The sequence below is a fragment of the Macrotis lagotis genome, chromosome 1, assembly GCF_037893015.1.
Source record: "Macrotis lagotis isolate mMagLag1 chromosome 1, bilby.v1.9.chrom.fasta, whole genome shotgun sequence".
NCBI lineage: Eukaryota > Metazoa > Chordata > Mammalia > Peramelemorphia > Peramelidae > Macrotis > Macrotis lagotis.
Window position 1 is genome coordinate 704,514,487 of NC_133658.1, and position 22,074 is coordinate 704,536,560.

General features: G+C 34.8%; 1 protein-coding gene across 3 annotated transcripts in view; it reads right to left on the reverse strand.

Moving 5' to 3' along the window:
• Positions 1–225: 225 nt before the first annotated feature.
• Positions 226–22,074, reverse strand: part of SLC4A10 (solute carrier family 4 member 10) — a 377,012-nt gene continuing 355,163 nt past the window's right edge. For all 3 annotated transcript variants that reach the window (XM_074215846.1, XM_074215845.1, XM_074215847.1), the window contains 4 exons: positions 21,892–22,014; positions 11,988–12,055; positions 9,482–9,598; positions 226–2,286 (listed from right to left, as the gene is read on the reverse strand). In XM_074215846.1, the coding sequence (XP_074071947.1) occupies positions 2,220–2,286; positions 9,482–9,598; positions 11,988–12,055; positions 21,892–22,014 (375 nt within the window). In that variant the 3' untranslated portion in view covers positions 226–2,219. The remainder of the gene's footprint in view (positions 2,287–9,481; positions 9,599–11,987; positions 12,056–21,891; positions 22,015–22,074) is intronic.

Consider the following 22,074-nt stretch of genomic DNA (forward strand, 5'->3'; position numbering starts at 1 on the left):
AAATCCCTGACAACACTGATCTAAGTTTTCCTAACTTTTAGATTGAAAATGTAAGAAAAGTGCCATCAACAATCTGAGCAGTAGTCTGTTGAATACTGGGAGGGAAAAGAAAGGTCCCATCAAATGACAAGCACTCAACATAATATAGAAATGTGAAAGGAAATTAGTTAGGATAAATATTTATTTCCACATAACATTTCTTAGTTGTGAAAAACACAATATCCTATTCACATGTACACTTTACTTAAACTTTGTAATAAATTACATCCAAGAAATTCAGCAATTTTGACCAGGAATATGAAATTAGAAGTAAATATATATCACTACATTTTGCATTATATTTTGTGTGATTTCAAAATGTTGGAATTAACATAAGGATAACATTAAAATTCATACAAGAACAGTGTGACTATAAAAATGCTCAGAAACACAGAATGCCATTGGATACAATGATTGCTTAATAGTCTAATAGATGATCATGTGAAATTTTTATTTCCCTATGATCTTTTTTAACAGAAGAGTTATTAACATATCAAAACACAAGGAGGCTGCTTTGGAACTGACTGGCATGTATTTCTAGTCTAAATCATAAACCAATTGGAATGTTACAAAGTAGTATATATTATTAAATAGTTGAAAACAATGCATTTAGAATGGAAGGTTTCTGTACTTTGTCTCCTGCATTTATAAATACAATTTTTATTGTTATTAAATGCAAATCTTTCTTTTGCATTTCTTTAGGCTTCGTTTCCACTTAAATAACTGCTTTAAAAGGCTGTGAGAGAAATTTTTAAGAAATGATGAGACCAAGATTACTACAATAGTCAGGAGAATGCTACAAAACACTGCACATTGATTGACTTGATTATTAAGGAATTTCCCCCCTGATATTGAGTATGGAAAATAAAATCGCTTTGAGTAAAAGTAATTAGAGAATTGGAAAAACTCTGAATCCTTGCAAAAGTGAACATTAAAAAGAGTTTTAAGTTCAGTGACCTATGGGCATTCCTGGTATCCCAGAACACTAAAGTGGCTATTAGAGTCAGTCATGAATTAAAAAGTTATTCTTTCAAATAGAACTCTAAATTTGGAAAGAGCCTTCTCTACAAGTTTGGTAATGGTGGAATTACTTGGTCCAGACTGAAATACCAATTAGAAATTTCCCTGGTCATTAGCTGAAATGTTCAGTTTGAGGTTTATTTCTTGACAGCATGCATTTTTAATAGAACAGTATAAAAGCGTTGCAGGAAAAAAAAATCACAACTGGACACCTGTCAACCTCACATTAGAACAAGGTTTCAACCTAGCATGAAACAGGGCAGGATTCTCAGTGCCAGAGTTATTGTACACTTGAATATTTCATATACAATGATTCATCATGGGGAATGTTGACTGTGTAAATAAATGCTGATTTGGAATACCTTGATATCAGATAAAGAAATTTAAATACATAGTTCAGACAAAGGATTATATTGAAAACATCCCCAAACAGTTTATAAAAAAAGTATCAATTTTTTGATTTTAGTATTTCCTACGGTTCATATTGAATAAAGTACTCACAATGCACATTCTGAATAAATGCTTTCTGAAGGTTTCCCTTCAATGTCAGTTATTTTTTTTAAAGCAAAAGGTGAAAATATTTCTTTATTTTGATTCCCCCAAATGACTTTATGCTTCAGGTAATACAAATTTTAAAATATTAAATGCCTTTTATTGAATCAAGGAAGACAGCACAAATAGAGTTACCTTAAAAAAGAGCTTTCAGACTAACTTTTTGATTTTGGGTTTTTTGAAATAAGTCATTCATGCTAAGTTAAGCTATAAAAATCAGAAAGAAGTAGGACTACCTTTCAAATTTTCTTTGAATGACATTTATAGGCATCATAAGGCCAGTAGAAAGTAGTAAAATACAAGTCAACTCACATGAGTCCTCTCTTCAGAAAGCAACTGCTCTTATGAGATTGAGGCTATGAATTTAGTTTTTATAAATGGTTAATCCAGCAAGGAACATACAATTCTTGAACTGGCTACCGGGAATGTTCACAAGGTTGTCTCACCGCGCAGAAGTTTTAGACAGGAACAAAATGAGTATCGCGCTACTTACAGTGTGGGCGTGAGTTTGGGATGAGAGACAGAATTTACAATACATGATCAAAGCAGTTTTATTAATAATTGTGGCACTCTTCTTGTATGTTTGTAAAAATAAATTGAAGAACAAGTCATAGACAAGTCTCCCTGTCAACACCTTTCCCTGAGTCAGCTTTCTTCTCTTTTCTGCCTTCAGTGCTGGAAGGGGGGAAAGGAAAAGTCTGTTACTGTCAATGCCACCATACCTTCTGTAAGAACTGCTTGATCCCCCTTCCCTTCTCCTTAAAAGATACCCTTCTTCAGGAAAAAAAAAACCCCAAAAAAATCAGACTCCCCTTCCCCTCCACCAAGATGCATTAATTTTTCATGCTACATAGCACAGACTGACCAGCAACAATTATACAACTCTAAACTGGGTAGGATACAAGCCGTGGACCAGAATTCCAGAGAGAGAAGAATGAATAAAATTGAAAGTTTTCAGACAGATCTGAAAGCATGCAAGATTCACACACTTGTCATTTTGGCAAATGAAATTGTTAATGATTGTTGAAAACACCCGTCATGATACCATCTTAAGACAACACTGACACTTTGCTAAATGGAACAAACAAGAAGTCACAGTTGTTATTTCTTAGTTCTGCTGACCCTCGGTTTGCTCCCACTTTTTGGGTACTTGGTGGGAGGAAAATATCTTGGTCCCTTAGGGCACATCTCCTTCATTCTGGAGAATGATTATAATCCATTAAAAAAAACTGAACACCGTGTCCTCTAGCAGTCTGATGTCCATTTAGGAAGGCAAAGCCTCAAAGTCAGGAGAATGGCCATTCCATTCACTTACATCCTGAAACTGAAAAGGGTTTTCATTTTATCTTATTCTCCAGTTTGTTAATAATATACATCTATTGTGAAACTCTATTTATTCCCTTTATGCTCCCCCAGGCTCAAAACTTCTCCCACTATCACATTAGTTGGTTGGCTGGGAATGTTAATTAAAAAAAATGGATGCATGCATTATGTCAATATCTGAATTGTAAGCCCCAAGGAGACATGGTTTATGGCTGCTCACCTGGTGTCTCACCCCTCTGCATTTTTGCACCTGCCTAGAATATAATTTTCTCCTCACCTTGGCTTTTTAAAATTTCTAGGTTCTTTCAAGACATGGCTCATTGGAAAAATTTGTCTTCAAATTAATATGTGTATATTTGTCTGTTTACAACTTTATCTTCCTCCTCCATAAAATGAAAGCTCTAGTGATTGTGGTTGTTTGTTTTTGGTTACCCTAGTGTCTAATATGTACTTTGTACACAGTGGGAATTTGATAAATGTTGATTCTATTGGATTCTTAAATGAAACCCTAGTCACCTATGGACCCTTGCACATTTTTTTCCTGCTATGGTTACTACTCAAGAACCTAGGAGGGTTCCTGTTGTCAGTCTCACTTCTGATCAAGATACCTAGTTCTGGAGAGGTTTTGCATATCTCTAATCCTGATTTTGAACCCTCAGGTTACTACTGATTCCTTCATGACCAATAGCTCACATTGTCAAATGCATTTTGAAAGTGCTTTAGATTGATTTTATTCTTCCACTTTTGCTAGAAACAGCCCTTCTCAGTTGTCACCATCACCAGGCACCATCAGGTAAGGAGTGCCCGAGCTTCTGCCATTCATGGCAGGCTGCCAGATCTCTGAGAGCTAGTGTGAGCATCTGTGGCACCCTGGGTTGGAGCCTACCACATGCCTCAGCACATACCACTTACAGGTCACAGCAAAACGACTTTCTTTTCTTTCATTTGCTTTTCTCATGAGAAAGGATGACAGTATGCACATGATGTGCTGAGAGCCTTGATTCTATATTTTTAAATTCTCTATCTATATATCTCAATTTCTTCTTCCATTCTTTCTGGGTGATAAATTTTAATGACTTTATCTTCTCATATAACAACTTCACCTTGGGTCTTACCTGGCTCTAAGTGAGTTATTTTTGCTCTGTACACTGATTGTACTTGGGATATACCCCACCTTTATAGAGGCAGCGGTCTAAGCAGCTATTAATGTTCTGGAGGATTTCTCTGGGAGATTTTAGGACCTGCATGTTATATAGATTTATATCCAATATGCTACCTACCGCACTTCTGTCTTCTCCAGCAGGTCTTCCCCCCATCTCTGCCCCACTATCATCTACACCATTTTTATCTTCCTTCAATCTTCTGCTTCCTTCAATGCTATGAACAACTCCCATTTTTCTTATTCCCAATCACTTCTCTCCTTTCCCTTCTCAGTTAAATTCCTTTGGAAAGTCAGAGATACAAGGTGTCTCCAGTTCTGTTCTTCTCACTCTCTTCTAAAGTCTCTGCAGTCATGCTTCTGATTTAATTATTCAACAGAAGCAGCCCTTCCCAAAGTTACAAGTGATCTCTTCATTGCCAACTCTAGTGACCTTTTCCAGTTTTCATCCTCTGTGACCTTTCTGAAGCATCACCTTCTCTTGAATATAGTTTCTCTAGATTTTTATAACATGGCTTTCTCATGGTTCTCCTACCTGTGCACTTGATCATTTTTAGGGTCTTTTGTTAGAACTTCATCTTTGTTGTGCCCACTAATCATGAGTGTTCCCTGAGATTCTATCGGGGGGCTTCTCTCTCTCTCTCTCTCTCTCTCTCTCTCTCTCTCTCTCTCCCCCCTTCCTCCTCCTCTTCCTCCTCCTCCTCCTCCTCCTCCTCCTCCTCCTCCTCCTCCTCCTCCTCTCTTTTTCTGTCTGTCTCTCTTCATATCAGTTGGTGATCTCATTAATTCTTAGTAGATAATTCCCAGATCTATATATCTGGATATTGTCTCTTCTGAACCCTAGTCACAAGTTTTGCAGCAGCCTATATAGGTGGGGCAAGAATGATTGAGTTGAAGATTTTTCTGAGATTGTAAACCTGGGCGAATGGAAGGATCACTGAATACTTGACAGTAACAGAAACACTGTGAAAAGTGGAGGATTTTTGAGAAAAGATGATGAGTTTTGATTTTGATAAACTGAGTTTTAGACGTCTAATGGACACTCAGTTCAAGATTTCTGTAAGGCATTTAGTGACTGATTCCTTCTCATTACCTGGAAAGATTAGCATTTTTCCATATGATAAATAATGATCATGGCACACTTATTAAAGTGGAGTTTCTGGATATAACTAAAAGAGTACATGTTTCAAAGAAAAATAAAAAGTGCTCCAGGAATTTACATAATCAAATCTTATTTAAAAAATAAGCAATTGCCCCTCTAACTTTTGTGGTCGCTCAGTCATTCAGTTATAGCTGACACTTTGTTACGCTGTCAATCATATTGTCTATGGGATTTTCATGGCAAAGATACTGTAGCGATTTGTTTCTCCAGTGAATTAAGGGAGGCACAGATTAAGTGACTAACCCAGTATCACACAGAGAATGGATTTGAATTTAGTTCTTCCTGACTTCAGAACCAGTGCTCTATCTGCTGAACCATCTCAGCTTCTTCTCTTAACTATACTGAGATGTGATTCTTAAGTGCATTTAGTAGCAATAGCAGAGGGTTCTGATAGCTTCTAGCTCCATGTATAGCAGTCTCTGTGAAACAATGGACTTTCAAGTTGGATGAGAGTCCACTCTCAAAACTACAATGCAGACTAAAGTCCACCCAAGGAATTTTTCATTTGTGATGGCAGTGGAGATTATAGGTAATAGAAATGGGTTTTATAATCAGTCCTCTTAACTACCTTGGATCATATATTTATATTTTTACAAATTCATGTCTGAAATAGTCAGAACAGAAAGACAAAAGACACTCATTGGCATAGAATATTTGTTGAAGGAGGTGATGAAGATAAATTCAAGAATCAGAATGGCTAATCTAGTGTTGCATAATCTTGCCTTCACTTAGGAAAAACCTCAGGCTTTGTCCTCTAGTGTTATTTTCATGTTTCTCTGAATAGAATTAGTACTTTACCTGTGAGGAATCTGTGGATTTTGAACACTACAGAAAATAGCAATTGCTGAACTAGATAATTCATTTCAAATTGTTCTTAATTGAAATAGTGCAATTTAAATGGGACTTATTTCAAAAGACCTAACTAATATGTTGGCTTGGTCCCAGTCAATATTTGCATTTTTAGTATGATACAAAATAAACCCTTTTTCTTTAGATATGCAATACTTTGAAGGTTTTTTCCTAGCAATCTCCCTCTAGTCTTCTCAGATATATTGACAGATGAATGTACATGAAACTATTGCTGAATACAAATGTTAGATTTAACTTCACTTACAAAAGGAACTCCAAAATGTCCTGAATTGGCATAAAATCTTATACTTTTGTGCCTTCAGTGGCAAATAGCTTCCAGAAGAGTGTGAAATAACAAGAAGTCAATTCTGCTGTCATTAGATGAGATCCTGAGTGGAACTCCAGAACTGTGTTAATATTTTCAAAGTGATTTAGATCCTAGACCTCAGCTGCCAACCCTATCTTGAAATCTTTTCAGACCAAGAAATATGCCAATTTATGCCAGGATCTAACAGTTTTTCAATGTCACTTTGCCTATAGTTGGTGCTCAATAAATGTTTAATGTATTGACAGGTGAATGAATGAATGAATGAATGAATGATATTTGAGGCATTCCTCTAGATCCTCTTTTGATGCTCTCAAATAGGACTGAGAGGACTGTAATTGTTTTACTAGTATTATCAAAATTTCTTGAGAATACCTATTTCCACATTTATTCAAAAGAATAGTATTAAAGGACACATGAAGTCTTCACCAGTTTACCCTCTGGTATGCAGAGAAACCAACTGAACCTTCACTTTAGTGCAGGTTATGCAATGTGATAAAGTGGGAAGGGACTATTTTAGGTTTCACTATGAATGCCAAACTCAGATCTTCCATTTTTCTAACCATCTGACTTTAAATAAACCACTTACTGTCTCTGGTCCTCAGTTTTCTTAATTGTAAAATGGAGATAATAATGCTTGCTTTGCCCTATTTCACAGTGTTACTGTGATACTCAAATGAAGACATGGGTTTGAAAGCACTTTATTCATTAAAAAAGTATTTTTTAAAGAGTAAGTTATTACTCTGAAAATATTTTGATACTGAATTAGTCAGATCCCATCATTGGTCATTAAGAATGGACATTGCTAACTATACTCCAAAACGATTTCTTTAAGATGAAATGTATTTAAAATTATATTGAATTATTCTTCAAAGTCAGTCTATAAATGTGCATTAAAAATAGATCTTTTCTGGTAAAAGGCTTTCCCTGAAAACCTTTGAATCTGGTATTTAATTTAAGGAACACTTAACATTAGAACAATTAGCATTAGAACATATTAACTGTTGGCTTGAGTCAAAGCTAAACAGATGGACAGTCTAGACTGCTGGTCTAGTTAATACAGGAAGACACATAACAGTGCCTGAAGTAAGCAGTTCTACAAACCAGATTGTCCTTTCTTGCTTGCATAGCTTCCTTGTCCTGCATTTCATTTGATATATAGTAAGAGCTTAATAAATGTTTTTTTAAACAATCATTCAGTTTTGGCCTGTCAGGTTTTCCTTCACACCAAACTCTAATGAAAAGTCATTACAAAGACATTTTTTCTTGGTTGGAACTTTAGGATCAGTCAATATAAGAAAACAGATTTCTGTGTAAGTGGACAGCTCCCCTTTCTAGAACCCTTAAATATTTCTCCAAAGCTCTTAGATCATCACTGAAGCATTGTGGATCATTCTATTCCATCCTAGTTGGGTTATTTTGGATACTAAGATTAAATGTCTTAGAATAAAAAGTGTTCTATGGATCACAGTGGAGAAACTCACAAAGGATTTTGGCTTCAGTAACAGAGAGCAAGCAATAAAGTCTGTAGCGATAACCTATGAATCACTCAGTATTTTAACAATTAAAAAAATAAAACAAAAGACAAGGATGTCAGTGAACTGGTCTGTGAGCCACTGAAATCAAGCCTCTCTGGATTCCCTATGTGTCTTGTTTATGTAATTGAGAAAGAGAGACAACATTGAAGCAGCAGCATGCCATTTTGGGGTGACAAAAATCAGCAAAAAGAGGTGCAGATTTTACTATTTTTCCATTTCTTCTGTAAAGTGTCAAACAGACCCTCTCTTGTGCCCATGTTCTTGACCATTTCCACAAAACAAGACTCCTGGTGTTTATTAAAAGGGGAGGCATCCAGTTTATACAATTTTAAAAATCAAGGTATTCTTTTTTTCCCTTTTAAGGTTAGAAAGACTGATGCCAGGCTTGATTTGCTAAATATAGCAAGGCAAGACATTTCTTAATTGATGGATGAAGGTTTTGTCTACACTGTCATAAATAGGTGGGCTTCCAAATCCCATTCAGGCGTTTGGCCAACTACCCCAGGGTGTTTCAGCTCAATATATGGGCCTGAAACCTAGGGCACTCCATGCCTTTTGCCTCCCCAAAACTTACACAGAATACAGAGGCTGATCGGGTATTTTAGAAGACACCATTTAACATAAGGGGATGCAATCAAGGAATAGATTTGAGGGAGAGGGTCTTACCTTTGGGGAATCAGCTTCTAGAGTGATTTAGGAAGGGGAGCTTATGACAGAAATGTAATATGAAACAATCAAGTAGAAAAAGTTAATTGAAAACTTATGGAAATAAAAGAAAATATCAGTTATAGCAAACATTGAAGCTAGTTTCCCCAAATCCCTCGATCACTCTCAAGCAGAAAGAAATACTGTCATGAACCCAGTCTGCCATTTATATTTCAGTATCAGGGAAGGTGGGGTGATATTATTTCTGAGTTATGAAATCAGAGAAATTCATTAGTAAAATCAGATATATGTTGGAATTCAAGGGCAAAAATCTGCTTTCTACATGCACATGGAATTGTCTACAAGTGATATACATGTGCCCATGCACATTAAGATAAAGGGAGAGAATAGGATTCCTAAGAATTATGTTTTCTAATAGGCAGAAGAATTCCCAAATGAGCAGGTGGGGGTAGAGTGGGTAAAATTAAGAAGCCAATATAACCATTGCATGTGGAACATGAGAGGGAGGGAAAGAGATAGTGGTGGTGGTGGTGGTGGTTAGGAACTACAAAATATCATCAGATCTATGTTTCTTCTTGCCTGAAGCAGATCAGGAAAAATGACTTTAAGAGGCTCAGATAAATAAATGACAGCTTAGGAAATGATGCTTTGGTTGCAGAAAGAAATTTTTAGAAGCATTTTAATTTTGCTTCTAAACATAATTTATGCCCCAATTTTAAAGATTTCTCTGTCCAAACTTAAGTTTTCAATTTGTTGGTAAATTGACTTTTTTTCTTTAGCTAATGAGTTGAGGTTATAAAATGCCTGGGATTAATACATCATGCTGTTATTACTAAAAAAATTCAAACCTTTTAGAAGGAAAGCTTGACTCCTTATCCTTTGAGTTTTCTGAAGTGATCAGAAGGTTCCTCCACAATGCTGTTTTTGTCATTTCATCAGAAATGTTGATCACAGATGGATCATCTCTAGATGGAAGTTCATACAAAAATAAAAAAAAATAACTACTTAGGCTGCCAGCACCAGTGGTCTGCTAATGATATAAAATGCAAGAAAAGTATATGTATCAACAGATTGTCTATAGCATAAACCTTTGTAGTCTTCTACGTGATTCTAAATTTTAAATCAAATAGGCATGAAAAATGAAAAGCCAAACCCAATTCAAAGTATCCCAGGCATGTAAGTCATCCATTATAGGTAATGATTTCCTTATTCAAATTCTAGTACTGTTTTGTGGTTCATGCACTCAAGAATTTTCCTTATGGCTTGTAGAACTTCACTGCCATGATATTGATTGTTTCAGATAGACTTTCTTGGAAGGTAGACCCTCAAGGACCAAAATTTGGATGGTTCTAAACTTCTGCTCTAAAAATGAACACAATTAAGTGTTCACTGGAATCATAGGACAGGATACATAGGACAGCAGACAGGATAACATATTTTATAAAATCAAAATACTGGAAATTGCGAATCATAGCTGTGTCTCATGTTAAGAAAAGCAATTATTGCATTCCTCATGTTATTAGTAAAATGTAAGTGCCTTGAGAGAAAGGATTGTTTCATTTTTTTTGTCTTGGATATTTTCAGCATCTAATGCTATCTAGCATACAGTAGGCACTTGACTCTAAATGAATAATTGAATAAATATCTTCAGGTTAAAGATCAATTTCTTTACTTTCCTCTCCCTTAATAATGTTATGAAGAAACATTTGTTCTAATTCTGTGATTAAGGGCAATCAGTTAATTAATAAGTACTAAAAATGAAATAATTCTTTTCAAAAAATTTTAATTTGTTAGTTTCTCCAGACCTCAGTTTTATAGTCTGTAAAATGGGGAGATTATACTTGATAAGTTTTAAGTATCCCTTTTGACTCTAACAGTATATTTATGTGGGTCTTCTGTGGGTCACACAGCAAATATAGATCAGTTAATAGATCCTGTTTCAGAGATGATCTCTATATCTACTATGCCACAATAATTCTCACAAAATCTCTATGAGGGAAAGAACTAGGTCCAGTTTTAAGTGGCAAATAATCATAAAAGATCTTCGAATTCAGTTTTAAGGTTAGACTTGATGAAATGTTTGTTTTATCTTATTTTTTAATATTGCAATTTATATAAATTGCCTCCATGGAGGGAAAACATTTTTTATGAAGATATTTTTATGGTATAAATTTAGTTATAAGTAAGGTCACAAAACAGTCATAACTAAAAAAATTAATGTAAAAGTTGTAGCAGAGAGAATTACAGTTTTCTAACAAAATATCTGAAAATTTTTAGGGGTAGAATATATAGATTAATAATTATTTGTAGCCCTGAAAAACACTACATTTGGGAGAATAATATTATGTATATCAACACAAACTTTTTAAATGACCAAGTTTATAATTTATTTATTATATTAGTTATAATAAATGCCTAGTAGAAATTCCTTTTGAAGCAACTTTATGCAAAAAGGAGAACTGTGCTTCATAATTTTTTTAAAGGGATTACTAATCTCATTGGGATGGTTTAGCTTTTCAAGTTAGGAACTGATCTGAAATTCCACTGAAAGTACTCAGACCATTTGCTACAGGTACTAAGAATCTAAGTGTTATATATTCACTAGATAACCATCTTAGGGAATAACTATTAAATTTGCCACAGACCCTTCTATCTTTCGTTTCCAAGTTTTAGCATTCACTGCTTTCATAACCACTCATCATTGCCTCTCACTTTCCCTAACCTCCTTCAAGTTCAAATCCCATCTTTTGCAGGAGACCTTTCCAAATTACCTACCTGCTAATGTGTTCCTTTTTAAGACTATCTTACAGCTAGTCTCTGTTTTTATGATACTATCAATTTACATATTGTCTTTCTTATTAGAATGTAAGGTCCTCAAGAAAGGTCATTGCTTTTGTCTTATGTATCCCTTTTAGTAGTGGACCTGAAGACAGCAAGCACTTAATATATGTTTGCTAATTGTTGGCAAGTTGAAGCTTGTCTAAATAATTCTGGTCTTATTTTCTTAGTGTATTAATCCAAGGGTATTTTCAAAGAGAATATAAAACAATAAAATTAAGATTTGATAGGATCTTAGGGATAAAGAGTCCAATTGTTCATGTATTATAAGGAAGCTGACAACCAGATTGGGAGTTGACTTACCAAAATTCATATGGTTGAGTGTGTGAGATCACATTGTTGAGGGACAGAACCCAAGATTACACAGCTGAATGTGGCAAAGCTGGGCCTAAAACCCAAGTGTTTACCTCCTTTACCCACTTATTAGATTGTGCTTTCAGTGTCTTTTCCTGTTGCCAGAAATAATGCTTTTTAAAGGTCACAGAGTAAACATCAATATTAAAGAAAGCCTCTTACCTATAATGTCCTTCCAGTGGGAGCTGCACTGTGCCCTCATCTTCCATGGCTAACATACTTTGTTCTTCCTGAGAAGACAATATTCAAAGTAAGCACATTACACCTGTTAGTTCTCCATTTTACTTTAAAGAACAGGGATAGATTAATGTTTCATTAGCTTATTAACCCTGAGAACCTCTTCTTTGTTTGTATTTATTAATGTTAGCATGAGTTCTTTTAATAAAACATCAGTTACCAAGAACACAAGTAATTAAGGGTATGTTACCCCAAATGATATAATTTAAGTGTTAACAACAATCCTTTTCATGCCACTCAATTGAAAATCTGATTCATTTTCATAAAGAGTTTTTATACAGTTTTTTTAGCTGTGAACTAAATTTACCATTATGTAATGAGGACTTCAAGATTTTGGACTACGTTCCAAAATATTACCAAGGGAGTTTGTGGGATGTACTCCTCCATATATTTTTCAAGTAAGGGGAAATAGTTTTCTTTTTGAGGTAACTGAAATACAAGCCTGTCTAAAAACTAGAGGAATGTTCTAGGACCTTACTCAAGGGTCATCTTCAGCATTAAATCCTATGGTTCAAGTTTTCATTTGCAATTATATTTTTTCCTCCTTCCAAAAAAAAAGAAAAGCTCATTTGGAGAGGTCATAATCAAGAATAAGAATATAATGAGGTTCCTAAAGTGAAAGCTCTCCTTTTTCTTTTACATGAATGATCAGGTGCCTTACAGAACTTTGAATCTATGCTTCTCAGATAAAATTAGATTTAAAGGCTACTATGAAATATAGTTAATAGTAGAATATTGTGCTATACATGGTATTGGGTTTAAACAAACTATTGTTTCTGTACCCAAAGAGAAAGCTTAGATGTTCCTAGGTTATGACTCTGAATCCACATGACTGTCCGAAAAGGTGTCAATTAAATCCCCCAAATTCATAGAAATACTAAGGATCATTTTAAATCATTAAGGTTGTTGACTTGGTCATTTAATCAGGGAGAATTGTTCCAGTTGTTCCAATTCTCTTTGTTACCAAGACAAAAGTGTTAAAACTTGAATGTATTAAACCTACTTTATGATGAATTTTATTAATGTTTTTAGGCTTAACACAAAAGAATGGAAATTTTTATTTATATCCTTAACCAACCTATTCAAGGCTACATTATATTACATTTGATTTTGAATAGCCCTGAGGAGTGTTATACATTTGGATATAGTTTATTGGCCTTTGGGAGATGGCTGGTTTTAAAAAAATAGGCTATAGCTTATACATTGCATTGACCTATAATTCCATCATGGAGAATATGGGAGAAAAACAAATGTATCCTGCCAAAAGTGGAAAGTTAACACCTGCCACATGATGAGTAAAATAAAAGTGGAATGTATGACAACAAGAAAAACATAAAGTGATTTCAGAAGTCATACTTCCATGGAAAATGAGTTAAAGACTTGAATACTGAAGGAATGCTTTCCAAATGAAATAGTTCTCTATATAATCAACACTTTTTTCCATGGTTCTCCAGGGAATGATAAGCATTGTATGTGGCATATTCTTTCTAACTCTGAATAAAATATCATGTATTTCAGTGAGAGAGAAAAAAAGTCTAAATTGTACAGAGATGAGGTCATAGCTAACATTGGTCAATCAACCTGACTATGGAGAACCAAGGCCAAATCTTTGAGAACAAGTATGTTTTTTCCCCTTTATATGATTTTCCACTTTTCTCTCAAATTACTTTCAATAATTATTTTGCACTCTGTGGCTTGTTAGCATGCGTGGGCTTTATACAAGTCATAATTCCATCCAAACAAAAACTCATCACCTCTAAAGATAGCTTTTCCAAGTCATGCTTATCTGAAAAGAAAGGTGGCAGAGCATCGGCTGCTTTCAGTGCCAGAAGGAAGCTGGGTGGGCCTGCAGGAGCACAGAGACTGCATGCTGAGTCCCTCAAGCATCTCAATAAAGAAACAAAAAAAAAATAGAGAGGCATACTTCTTGGGAGGAGCATGTTCTCAGACACAAGGGGTCACATGGATTGACCTCAAGGCAATCGCCACCCCAACTTATATCACCCTTATGGAAGAACAGACGCTGGAAGAAGCATCTCTGCCAAAATACCATTCTGGGAATTCATGCTAAGGGAGAGGTTCAAAGGTAAAAATATGCTTTACAACAAAGTCCTTGAATCACTTCAGTTACTAAGCCCTCTTTGATAGGGCTCAGTCACCTTATGCATAATCCTGTTCTACAGTGAATAGTAAGAGATCCACTTTCTTTGGAGGTTGAGGTAGCTAGGTAGAGGAGTGGGTAGGACCCTATCCCTAGAGGAAGGATAGATGAGTTCAAACACTGCCTCAGACCCTCACTTCATCCTCTCAATCTCAGTTTCCTCACTTGTAAAATGCTGACAATAATAGTGACAATCTCATAGGACTGTTATGAAGATCAAGTGAAATTTTATATATATATATATATATAAAATATGTATATATTTATGTGGAAGAAGGGAAGGAGAGAGAGAAAGACAGAGACAGAGAGAGGTAGATAGATAGACAGACAGACAGATAGACAGGTAAATAAACAGATGAGAGAGTTCTTGGAAAAACATAAAATCACTATATAAATGGTGACTTTTTTCCCAAGGATGTCTGAGTGCTTGACAAATATGACTAAGTGAATATTCATATTTAAAATAAATAGTCCTAGGAGCTCAAAACATTTTTTCAGACTAATAATTAAGGACAGATATTGGTATTCTTTTGCAAGAAATAGAAACCTGACCTGGAAAAGTTAAATAAAAATAAACCCAATATCAATCAACCAATTATTTCAACACATTTATTGAGCTATATATGCATATCTGTAGAACACAAAGAGGAATTTTAAACAATGTGCAGTCCATAGAACTATGTTAAGGAGCTTACATTGTAGTTGAACAAAGCATATAAACCAAGTAGTATCACTGGCAAAAAAGTGATCTAAAAAGAGGAAACCTTCCTTGAGATGAAATAGTCAATGAAGGTTTTCACAACAAAAAAGAGATAAAATCTGATTCAGAAAGAGGAAAAATTCCTTGAGATGGAAGTCAATGAAGGTTTTCATTACGGAGAAGTAAGATCTGACCTAAACTTCAAAGGGAAGTGGAATCTAGATAAGTATAGGATTTTGCTTTACAGTGGGGCAGATAGTGGTGGTGATGGTAAGGGTATTCAGGTCCACAAGTGGGTCTGGTTGGGGAAGTCAAGGAAAGGGAGATTGAAAGATGGATATATCAAGATGATGATGATGATATATATATATATATGTATATATTTGATATCTGTCTCTATCTCTATCTATCTATCTCTATCTATATATTATGTCTATGTCTCTGTGTGTGTGTGTGTGTGTGTGTGTGTGTGTGATAGTCTTTCTTTCCTTGCTCATTTCTTCATCATTGTAACCTTTGTCAAATATGTGGAACAGATAAGAGTGTCTTAGGAGTCAAAATTCCCTGAAAGTGCTCTTTTTAAGAAATGGTTAACATTTGTCATTACTGAGGAGCAAGCAGTTGTTTTAGAGAGAGCTTTGGACTTCTCCGAAGTCTCCAACTAAGAGCTAGCTTCAGGTCCTGTTTTGCTTTAAGATGTGTGACAAAGAGTAAATCTTTTCTTACAATCTCAGCCCCAGTTTTGTCCTTACCTGAAATCTCATAACTGTTATTATAGTCAATAAATATATGTGAAAGTAGTTTGCAAATTGTAAAATTCTAAATAAGTTAAAATTGCTATTATTCTTATTTTATAAAATGAGATCTTTTCTACATAAACAAATAAATCTATGGTCCTTAAGATACCCAAAGCATAACTTCACCCTTGAGCAAAGAAATATTGACCACTTTCTAAATCAAAAATGGAAGTCTTAGTCTTATTAAGACTATAATGGTTAGAGTGCTGGGTCTTGAATCAGGAAGGCCGGAGTTCAACTCTAGTTTCAGGCTTTTATTAGATTGTGATCCTGGGCAAGTCACTGAATTTCTCTTTCCTCCAGTATAAAATGAGAATATGAACAGCAATATAAAATGAGTTATTATTTGTAATTCAATTGAACAGTGGTTGGTATGCTTATTCTATTTCTCTCTCCCTCCTGGGCTTTTATAGTCACTAAGTTATAAATGAATTAAGGATTAGGTAGATTTAGCATTTGCTAGTAGGAAAGTATTCCTAAATCTAAAGCCTCTATGAAATGCAAGATAGTCTTGTTATGACTATTTCATTAAGCAACTCAAGTTTAAAACCTAGAAAAGCAAGACTAACCATCTCCATGTGGTAGAAGAAAAGGCAGCCTTAGTGGATTGATGGCTGGCCTAAGACAGGAAGAATTGAATTCATAGCCTATGGACTGTGTGACCCTGGGTAAATCACCAAATTCCTCAGTTTGCAAAGCAATCTTCTAAGAGTAAATTTCAATTAAGGTGTAGACTTATTTTGGTAAAGAAAGTGCCTCACTTGGAGTTCCTTGCACTAATAAAATCATAGATACATTTTAACAAAAGATACAATCTCAAAGCTACATTTTTTCCTGATAAGTAAAAAAAAAATAATAATTTGGGTAGGATATTCAGAAATACATAAGAAATCATCGAATAAGAAGCTTGCCCAATAATCTTTAAAAACATGGATGTATATTGAAAATTCAAAAATTTCAGACTTCTGAAAAGTCCCTCCAAAGGCAACCATTGACCTTGTTTAGGAAAGTTTCTACAGGCAAGAGATTCTCTCCTAGTTTTTCAATTCTATTAAATCTCTTTATTTTCATTAAATACTGCTTACTAGCCTCTACCTTTCCTGACCAAGCTGTAGGATTGTGCTCAATTACCAAGTTCTCAAAAAAATACCTACCTCAATGGATGCTTTTGTAGGTTGTCCTATGGCTCTCTGCTGTGGGTGTTAAGTCTCTCCAACAGACTGTAAATCTTTGGAAGACCTTGTCTTCTATTTCTTTTATCTATCCTCTAATTCTTCCATACATGGTGAATATTCAACTGATTTACACTCAACACAAAACAAACAACTTTGTAACTTCTTTACAACTCAAATTCTAGGAAAACATATCAATGAGATTGTCTGAAATGGACACATCCACTTGGCCAAAAATGCAACTACCTTCTTCCTCATTAGTGGAATATATAAAGTCCTTTCTGTTGGATAGATATTAAGTCCTGAGAAATATTTAACTAGGAAGGGGTGTTGGTGTTCCAGACACATTTGGACATCCAGAATTTGATTCTTAAGCCTTTCATTTACACAGAGCAATGTGTAAAATGTCAGGGTTCCAATATTCATTTCTACCCTGATTATAATCCTTTCTTTCTAAAAACTGAAACATATGCATATGCATATGCATGAAGCACATGGAAATTTGGAACAGAAGCTCTGCGACCTTGGACTGGCCTGTGTAGCTATTTATTCTGCTTAGCTCATTATTGAATTTTAAGGTCAACCTAATGTTTTCTTGAAGCCATGAGACCGGAAGTGTGCTGCTACTGGGAGGAAAACCCCACGGGATAAAAGTACAGACTTGTAACTATCATCAAAAGGACAAGAGGTGAACCTGTTTTAAATTCAAGTCTCAGGGAGCAGTTTCGATGTTACGTTAGAGACATTCCTAAAATTTGCCATCTTGCCAGACTTCTACTGAAGTTGCTCCTCTAGTTCAGACTATAGAGAAATGCAATATTATGAAGGAAGCATTTTGACAACTCCCTTGATCCATTTATCATCTTGTTGAATGATATGCTAGAAAACTGAATGATGGAATTAGAAAAGCCCAGAAAGACACAATGAGTTCTCTTGACTGGCTCCAGCCTGCTGCTGATACCATAAGCCTCCAGGAAGCCAAATACTGAGGTCTGGTGGACAAGGTTGAAAATAAACCCATGGGAGTTTTTAGTCTAACCCTCCTACTCTCCATATTGACTGGACATTTTTAATATTTATTTCAAGCAGAAGAATGAACATTTCTTTGCTTCCTTTGTTCTTTCCAACTGTCAGATGCATAATTATCTCTACACTGGTCAGGAATTTATTTTGCGTTCAACAAGAGATTATTTCAACACTGTCATTGTCCTTATTTTTTCTTCCCATGTCATAATTAAGTAGAATCAAAATAGATTAGAGTTGGAAGGGATCTTAGAAGTCACCTCTAAGCAGAATGGTATAATCTATGAAGTACTAGATTTGGATTAAATATTGGCTATATTATCAAGAAGAGCAGGCTTCATATCTGGCCAGCTGTGTGACCATGAACAAGTGAGCCATTTAACATACCTCAGTCTCATCTTTGAAATGTGGGCAGTTATACTACTTATATCACAAGTGATTATGAGTTTCATGTAAGATAATGTTTGTAATGTAGTATTCAAAGCTTAAAGAACCATAGAAATGCCAGTTATTACTGTCCAAAACCCCTTCATTTTATAGATGAGAGCCCAACACATGAAATGATTTGATAAAGATTTTACAATTGATAAATATAGAAGAGGGAAAGGAATGCAAGGAACCTAATGTTAACGGTTCAAATCAGAGGTTGAGGATCAGTTCTCAATAGTACTTTTTCTTTCTTATAGCCTCATCAACCATTTTTCTAATCCTAATCTCATGATGGTGTGCATCTTTGCAATTTGGATATTCAATTATATTTAGTTCTTTCAGAAAACAAATATCTCCATGAATTAAGGTATTATTTTTACTGTTTATAAAATTCTCCTCCTTGTTAAACTCAGCAGCTAGTGGAATATTGTATTGTTCTGTGAAAGGGCAGTTACTCAGTCAGGGCCCCTACTCTTGGGGAACTTAAAACTAACAAGAAACATATGGAATCATATTCAAGAGGAAAACACTATAGAATGCCCAGCTGTTATTATCATCTGAGTGGTTTGGAAGGGTGAAAATAGTCTAAAGGAAAATGGAAAAGTAAACTATTATGGAGCAGAATGGTTTTATCTAGTAGAGGATAGAAAACATTTTTTTCTCATCATTTCAAAGAGAGAAGGGGCAGCTAGGTGGTCCAGTGGATAGAACACCAGCTCTGGAGTCTGGAAGACCCAAGTTCAAATCTGACCTCAGCCACTTAATAATTAACCTAGTTGTGTGACCTTGGGCAAGTCACTTAACCCCATTGCCTTGTTAAAAAAAAAGATGTCATTTCAAAGAAAGAAGTTTGAATGTACTCAGAATGAAGGAAGAATTATGTCTGGAAGAACAAAATTTTGCTTTAGAATCTCAATTGGAATCATTTTTTTAAAAGAAGGAAAGTATGAGAGAAGAAAATGATGGTGAATTGGAAAGGGTATCTATTCAAGGTATAGGGTATATCTTGAGTTAATTATATTAATGAAGCAGTTAGTATGATTTTCTCATCAGAGGTAATGAAATGCAGACATTCAAAAGAAGATAAAGACCAGGCAGTCACAGAAAATAAGACATTAGTTACTGCTTTGATGTGTTTAATAATAAATGGAAGGTTGGAAAGGTTGGGAGATTCACATTCAGCAAGCTTTGTATGCAAACCTTTTTTATTCAGAAACCTACTTGCAAATTGCATTCAACTAGAAAGCTGGAATTGAGAATAAATTTAATTAATTAGATTAGCTAAACTCAATTTAACAAACATTTGATAGGTTTTCTACTATGTGCAAGGTACTGTATTAGATTAAATGGTACTAAGATAAAGCCAAAATAATCCTTTCCCTCAAGGAATTTATAATCCCCTTGGAGAGTGGTTTATGTGGATAGGAAATTCAACATGTACAAGGTAATTTAAGGATAGAAAGGTCAGGTGGCCTTTTAGACTCAGTTGTCAGTCAGTACCTTTATTCTTCAAAAATATTTTTGTTGATTCTTATCTCCTTTATTTTTTTAAAGTATGATTTTGGTTTATTTATCTTATATTATTACAGTAATTTTGTTATAAGAGTAAATATAAACCCCTCTTCCCCCAAGAAGATGAGAAACCTCAAGAATAGTGTGAGAGAGGAAAAAAAATGTACTTCAATCTGTGTTCAGATTCCAATGGCTCTATCTCTAGGGTGAGTTGCCTTCTTTATCATAAGTCCACCAGAGAAGTTGCTTCAATATTTTTCCCACAGTTGCTATCACTAGCTGTATTTCCCTCCACTCTATTCCTCCCCACTCTCATTTATTCTATTCCCTCTTTCCTTTCATCCTGGCTCTTTCCAAAAGTGTGTTGTATCTGAGTCCCCTCTCCCACAATCTTCTATCACCTATTGCCCTTTCCCTCCCCCATTCCCCCTTAGCTCATTCCTATCTCCTTTAGACTTAGTTTGGACTGAGTCCTACCTTGCCTTTTTTTAGTGGTGGTGGTGGTGGGGTGTCTAAAGAACAAGGGCACTAGAAATGAATTAAAATCAAGGTTAGAAAGAAAAGCAATACTATTGGATATTATTCTTGTAGGGTCTTGCTTTTTTATATTTCAAGCAAAAATTTTAAATACTAGTCTCTGTAGTATACTTGGAAAAATACAGAACTAATGGTAATACTGGAATTCAAACTTGTGTAACTGGAGAAAACGTGATTCAAAAATGCCTTCTAGACAATTTACAGAAGATTGATATTCTGTATTGATATTTTGTACAAATTATTTCATCATGTTAGGTCACCAAGAATGGAGAGATCATTTGCAATGAAATGACCACAAGAGAAAGGTACAACAACCCAGTTCCATGGCTGAGTTACAGTTCTCTAAGAAACAATGAATGGAGTCTCATGATGAGTCTTTCTATAAATAGTGAAAGGAACTGATGAAAAACATTAGAATGGTTTAAAGGAACATATTTATGGACATAGTAACACATGCTTATGATTGAAGCAAGTGGATAAATTCACTCTACCTCTCATAGATAATACATATAAAGACCAATTTCCAAACACTCACCAAATATTTTCTTTTAAATGTTAATTTCACTTTCCTTTTTCTATTTTTAAATTGATGTGATTAACTAATGTGTCAAATATGTTACTAGTTAGTCTTGTCATCTGCAGACTCTGTGATTTCTACATTATTTTATAACTGCCTAAATAGATATCAATAGAATAACTCCCCAAATTTAGAAATGACAAAACAAGTAAAAGTAATCTTATCACGTTGAAAGTGTTGAATTGTGGTGCAGGAGCACCAAAAAGTGACATATTTCTTTTAGGATGTGAAACAAAATGGGACAGAGAAATAGTCCATGAAAATAATTAAGAACAGTTTTCTCTGAAAACAGTTCGATTAAGTTAACCTTCCATCAATTTGAAAAGCAAATCTAAAAACATTTCTCCCTGTTCATTATTTAAACTAACCAAGGACTGACAATGTTTTTCCTAAAGTCTCTTTGCCAACATTTATGCCAGTAATAATAGTACCCTCTTACATATTTAACCAGGTCAGTCTTTGCATACATAGGAATTGGAAGACAATAGTATTCATTATCTGTTGTTCACTATACTCAGGATAGGGGTTTTTAAAGCCAATCATAGCACCTGAAGATTGTATATCTAGATGTTCAAATTATCTTACAAATTCAATGGAATTTGTGACTTGGCTCACTTTATAAATAGAAGCAATCATTCCTTAAAATAGCCTCATATTTTCAGTGTGTCTGGGTTTAAACACATCAAGTAAGCACTTTCTTTTTTTCTTTCCAAATGCCAGTTTTCTGGTGTCAAATCCTAAGCTCTCCAATTCACATCTGTCAGGAGCAGTGATTACATAAAATGAAACAGGGTAATCTAGTTGTTTCAAAGAACTTTTGCTATTCAGGGCCAATGGTTGGGTGGGAAATGATGAGTTTCATTACTAAAGAGAATTGAAATCTAAAATAAAAAAATCAGCGCTGTTTTTCCTCTGACCTACCTCTTTTTCAGCGTCTTCCAATTTCTTTTTCTTGCTCTCAGGCATCAAATCATCCAACCAGCTTAATTCTCGTTTGGTAAAAAATAAATCCATCAATTTTCTTACAAACACCAAAGCTAAGACCTGTAGCAAATGGGATGTGTATATGTATTTAATGGAAATATTTCATATTATACCAAAATG